Source organism: Mustela lutreola, chromosome 7, assembly GCF_030435805.1.
Source record: "Mustela lutreola isolate mMusLut2 chromosome 7, mMusLut2.pri, whole genome shotgun sequence".
Lineage (NCBI taxonomy): Eukaryota > Metazoa > Chordata > Mammalia > Carnivora > Mustelidae > Mustela > Mustela lutreola.
The window spans coordinates 46,756,002-46,762,001 of NC_081296.1; the positions used below are offsets into that span (position 1 = coordinate 46,756,002).

Here is a 6,000-nt window from a genome sequence, read left to right on the forward strand (position 1 = left end):
AGAACAATTTGGATTTCCAGCTTCCCTTGAAATATGTAATATGGCCGATCTAACCATGGTAATATGGTAGACATAACCAACCATGACCTAAGGTCAAGTAATGATGCCTTTTTTAGAGGGGCTTATTTGCTCTCTAGGGGCCAGCCTCATCCCGGCAAAAATTGTATCCTGTAGATATTCATGTTTGCAACCACTCCCAAAGCTGAAATCCCTAGCAAGAGTATGGGGGAGGCGGCCTTCACCTTCCCCAACTATCTGCTTCCTCCACTTAATCCCTCTCCATCTGCTGCTCCGCTGGCTTTCCCTTCACGTCGCACCTATCAAACTTCTCCCATGACACTGGCCAACTCACATTGGCCCCTAGATAATGTCGTGAACTCTAGCTCTTTCCCTAACCCCACTGCGTCCATCAAAACTTTTGGGGGGGATGCCTGGTTGGTTCCGATCTAAAGAGCAACTCATGATCTCAGGCTTATAAATTTCAGTCCGGTGTTGGGTGTAGAGATTACTTAAAAATAAAATCTTAAACACACACACACACACACAAAACTTCTCTGTATTTCAACCCAATTTTTTGTTTTGTTTTGGGTTTGTATTCTGTCGTTTTGGCCCGGAAACTATTAGCAAATCTGATAAACTAATCAGTGGGAATGGACTAGGTTACCTTCCCAGAAAACATCGATTCCAGACTTTCTAAATACATGCCCTACCTTCACCCAAAGGAACTTACCTACCTTGCAGTCAGCTATCTGACAGATTTCTAAGTTCCTAGGTCTATTCCTGTGTACTTTTTATGAATAACTTGTGCAACTCACTCCCAAGTACTACGTAAGTGAGAAAAAAGGAATGTGACCTGACCACAGTCTGAAGGAATGGCCAATTCAGACTTAATTAAATATTTTAGTATATTTAACTTCAGAGAAGTCCTATGAATAATAATTTCTGCATTCAAAGTATATGGCAGAGCTACAGACATGGGCTCTAGCATATTAGACCATTCAAACCATCATGGCCACAAAGCAGAACTTCACTTGTAAATGATAAAGCCACACGCGACAAAAGAAATCTTAGTAGGGTATGATTATTAATTAAAGACAAAGGAGGGGCACCTGGGTGGCTCAGAAGCCTCTGCCTTCTGCTCAGGTCATGATCCTAGGGTCCTGGGATAGAGCCCCGAATCAGGCTATCTGCTGAGCAGAGAGCCTGCTTCTCCTCCTTCTCTCTCTGCCTGCCTCTCTGCCTGCTTGTGATCTGTCTGTCAAATAAATAAATAAAAATCTTTTTTTTTTTAAGATTTTATTTATTTATTTGACAGAGAGATCACAAGTAGGCAGAGAGGCAGGCAGAGAGAGAGGAGGAAGCAGGCTCCCCGCTGAGCAGAGAGCCCGATGCGGGACTCGATCCCAGGACCCCGAGATCATGACCCGAGCCGAAGGCAGCGGCTTAACCCACTGAGCCACCCAGGCGCCCCAATAAATAAAAATCTTAAAAAAAAAAAAAGACAAAGGAGACTGCTATACCCTCCTAACCAAGGTACACTGAATTATAAAAGCAGGCAGAGATTTTTTTTTTTCAGTTCTTCAAGTCTCCTATGGAAAAAGGTACAAATTTATATCGCCTGGTAGTGTTGTTGATTCTCCAAAGATGGAGAAAAGTGGTCCAAAGTGAACTTTTAGGAAAGAGACAGGAGGTGAACTGTAAGCTGGATATTATGCTCATGAGTCAGAAAATGACAATATTCCTTATGAGTCACAATTGAATGAGTCTTGGGAGGGCCATGGGGACAAGTGGAGAGTCTTCCTCATGTGCCACCAGACTTCCTAAAAGATCACACACACAAACCCACAAACAGCAGTACAGGTGCTCTCCCTACAGCCCGAGGGCCCGAGGAACTCTATTCTCCGTGCTAAGCCTCAGCCACACCCATGGAAGGCAATGCCCCTTCTCTTCCTGTACTGAGCAGCTGAAGGATGCAGCTGGGCAGACCCAGACAGATGTGAAACACAAAATGCAGCCTCATCTGGCTTGAAGGCATCTTATATAAACAGTAAACAGTATAACTGAGGTTTCTGTTTAAGATGGGTGATGCTGCTCTCAGACAACCTCACATAGCTAATGAACAATCTCTCGAGCCAGGGAAGAAGTGATTCATTTCATTTTTGCCATGCTACTTTACATCCAGTAGATGGGGCGATGGCAAATCTCCGATTTCAGGACAGCAGCTGTTTCAACTTTTTTCTGATGCGCTGATAGTCGCCTGGCTGCCCGCAACGGGGCCATCTGCGCTGTTGGCAGGGAACCCATCAATAGGTAAGTCACACCCTGTCCTCCCATAGACACACTACACAACTCTGGCAACAAGTCTCTTCCTTCCAACATGCCTCCTCTGTACCCATTTGATCAACCACCTTCAAAAGCAATGCAGCCGGGGGCGCCTGGGTGGCTCAGTGGGTTAAATCCCAGGGTCCTGGGATCGAGCCCGCATCGGGCTCTCTGCTCAGCAGGGAGCCTGCTTCCTCCTCTCTCTCTCTCTCTGCCTGCCTCTCTGCCTACTTGTCATCTCTGTCTGTCAAATAAATAAATAAAATCTTAAAAAAAAAAAAAAAAAAAAAAAAGCAATGCAGCCGAACTGAGTATGGAGATTCTGAGGTTCTGAGGTCTCCAGAAAAGGCATCATAGACTACTTTGGTAGTGTGTCCAGCAAGAAAAATGAATTAACTAAGGGAAAGCTAACTTTCTCAAGGTAGTTCTCAAGTATTTGAATTCAGTTAAGTTTCTTGAAGCTCTTGACATAAACACACTGATTTTTTTTTTTTTTTTTTTTTTTTTAGAAATATTGACCCATGGAAAATAATGATAGCAATTCCAAAGTACCAGGACTATCACATTGCTCAGATTCAAGCGGCCAATTAGGTAGTGGCCCAATTCGGTCGCTCCTCCACCCAACCACACACTTACACACACAGTGTAAGTAAATGGTTCTCTCCTAGGGGTTCCAAAAATAATGTAGGTTAGACCGACTTCTTAAAACCTGAAACTTAAGGAGGAAATTTATTTACAGATGAAGTGTCCTCTTAGGGAGGAACAGAAGTGACACAATTTTGGACTACGTAAAAAGAAAAAGCTTGTGTCAAAGATGCCCTTTTAAAGACTGTTTTGTTTTTAAACATTCTTTTGAATAAACAGCACTGGGTCTAGAGCTGCTTTTGAGTTTCGACCATACGTTCGCATGGGTCTTTGCTACATTTCTCAGGCCGGTCATGCAGGACAGATTTTTTTTTTAATTGGTGTTGTACTAGTTATCGTTTTTGACTTAACTCCACATTCACAATCATTAAAACCGAACAAACCAAACCAGAAGGGGATCAGGCCATCTACCCGAGCAGGGTTCTTTGAAAAGGAGCAAGTGTGGAAACTATGAAGCCTTGTAGTCGAACTTTTTTTTCTTTCTTTCTCGGATGGACTGTCCATCTCTTCGAAACCGAGTCCTTGCTTTTGTGCTTCGGGAAGAAACGTACACCCCACCGAGACCCGGGTGGGGGGGGGGATGCGGCTCAGGTTAATGGGGGCGGAGTTGGGGCTCTCGGGGGCGGGGAGAGGAAAAGTCAGAAGCCAGTCGGAGAAAAAGTCAGCCACTTCCCTGTATTCCCAAAGTGCCAAAGGAAAAAGAACAAAACACTCGACTTCCTCCCGGGCGACCGGTTCGCGGTCCACCGAGAAGCGCCAGTCACCTCGCCCTCGGGGAAGGGATAGGGGGCAGGGGTGGGGGTGTTTACTCGGCCTCTCGGGCGCAGAGACCCAACGGGCCCGCGCCCAGCGAAGTCCAGGCCGGCCAGGCTACGGGCTGCGCCACTTTCGCTCTCGGCCGCCCGCCCAGCGCCAGGTGCTTGTCCTACCTGGCGCCCCCGCCGCCCTTTGTGCGGCCCGCTCCGCCCCCGCCAGCGTGCCGCAGCCCGGCGGGACAGCTGCGGGCGGCGCAGGGGGCGGAGAGGCGGGGAGGCGGGGAGGCGGGGAGGCAGCCGGCGCCCGTGCCCGCCGGCGGGGAGGGGAGCGCGGGGCGCGCGGGGGAGGGGGCGCGGCGAGCCGGCGGCAGCGCAGCAGAGCCGCGCTCCGGGCCGCCGCGGGCGGGAACGCCGGGGCACGGGCGCTGCCCACCGGCCCGGCAGGAAGAGAAGGGTCCCCTCCGAGGGCCGCGCCCCCGAGCTCAGAGGTGCCCATTCACTGGCTTCCGACAGCAGGCAGCCATCGCAACCCGGCCACAAAAAGTTTCGCGGCGTCCAGAGCGACTTGAAAGAAAGTTTTCCTTGGCCCCCTCGCTCCCTCTCCCCCGGCCAGGGTTTACGGAAAGCGGCGGGCAGAGCTCGCGACGTGCCGACTCCCGCGTCCACCTTCTCCACCCCTGGCCTGGGCTGCGCGCCCAAGGTGGGTACCCCGCGCCGGCGCTTCCTGCCCCATCCCAGGGTCAGGCGTCCCGGGACGCCGCGCGACCAACTCACCATGGTGACTCGCGCCGCGGTCCCTCCTCTGCCGGGTCCGGCTGCCGGGGAGCTGGGGCTGGATCGCAGACTCCTGGGCGAACTTCAAAAGTTGGTCCCCTTCGCCAAAAACAGGCTCTCGACACCCAAGCACTCACAGGAGCCAATGGGAACCCTGGGGGGACTCCATGCAGGCGGGATCGGCGGCGCTAGGTGAAGGACGAGAAGAAGCCGACTTAGCAGACGGGGCACATCCTGCCAAAGGCAGGGGTCCACTCGGTCCAGGCGCTCGCAACCCGCGTAGGTGAGCCCGGTGCTCTCCGCGCGTCTGCCTGGCTGCCCAGGATCGCTCCTTCTTTCTTCAGCCACTTACTCTGTACTCCTCCGGCAAAGCCTCGGTTCGGGCTGGGCAATCTGTCCATAAATGGAGAATTCAGCTCAGGCCTGACCAATCAGGGTTTGTTTTCACAGCGTCACTCCTCAGGGAAACCGTGGTAGCCAACAAGCTTGGAGCTGCTGGAGTTTCCAAAGACCTCTGGATCCTGTAGTCCTCCACGCTAGCTTCCAAAGGAGCGCCGCTGACCCGGCTCGCTCCCGGGTGCAAGACCTCAACCTCGCAAAACCCTCCGTGAAAGTGAGCAAGACTCTCTCTCTCTCTCTTTTTTTTTTTAAATGCGAAAATTACAGTAGGTGTGGCTTCCAAGTCGAAGTGGTATGATTTTCCCATAACTTTTTTTTTTTTTAAGAAGGAAATATTTTATCAGCATAAAAGATCAGAGTCATGGCTGCAGCCCAAAGGAAATCCTTTTTCTTTCCAATGTCTGGATTGTGAGGAAAGTCAAAAATATCATTTCCCCTACCCCTCCTTTTACCTGAATTTCCTTGGAAAACAAAGGAAGGCTTTTTTTTCTTTTTTCGTTTTTTTTTTTTTTTTCCTCTGTCTCTCTCTTGGGGACTTTTGAATGGTGAAAAAGTTGCACTGCAGTGAACAGAGAGACAGCAGAAAGGTAAGTGAGGGAAAAAGCACCCACCCACCTCAGTCAACCCTATCTGTTGAGAACAATTAGCTGTACAACCATACCTGTGAAGCCAAATTATTCCAGAATATGGAGTTTCAAGGCATGGAGTGGGCAGTGAGGAGGACATTGGAGGTGGGGGAAGAATCCTGAAAGAAGGTAGAGAGTGTGGTCTTATTGTTTTAAGCGTTCAGAAGGTAATCTTGGTGGGTTACAACATAACTGTCCTCCCAGGATCTGTGGCAGGTAAGAAATGAAAACTTCTGGCTTAGAGAAAGTATGAAGCATTATGATTTATTGTTTATGAACTTTGGTGGTAGGTCTTCACTTGATCTAGGATCCTAGAGTTGGTGTGAATGCTAAAAATCATCTTGCCTGGAATGGCTAAACAGAATGTGGTATGTCCATACAATGGAATACTATTCAGCCTTTAAAAAGGAAGGAAGTGCGGACGCAGGCCACAACATGGACTAAACCCTGGAAACAGCTTTCATACTGGGGTGATGAAA

The 6,000-nt window shown here is 49.6% G+C and overlaps 1 protein-coding gene across 2 annotated transcripts in view; it reads right to left on the reverse strand.

Annotated features, from left to right (window-relative positions):
- MYO1E (myosin IE) overlaps positions 1-4,903 on the reverse strand; it is a 194,979-nt gene extending 190,076 nt beyond the window's left edge. For both annotated transcript variants that reach the window (XM_059180652.1, XM_059180653.1), the window contains exon 1: positions 4,497-4,903. In XM_059180652.1, coding sequence (XP_059036635.1) covers positions 4,497-4,499 — 3 coding nt within the window. In that variant the 5' untranslated portion in view covers positions 4,500-4,903. The remainder of the gene's footprint in view (positions 1-4,496) is intronic.
- Between the last annotated feature and the right edge of the window lie 1,097 nt (positions 4,904-6,000).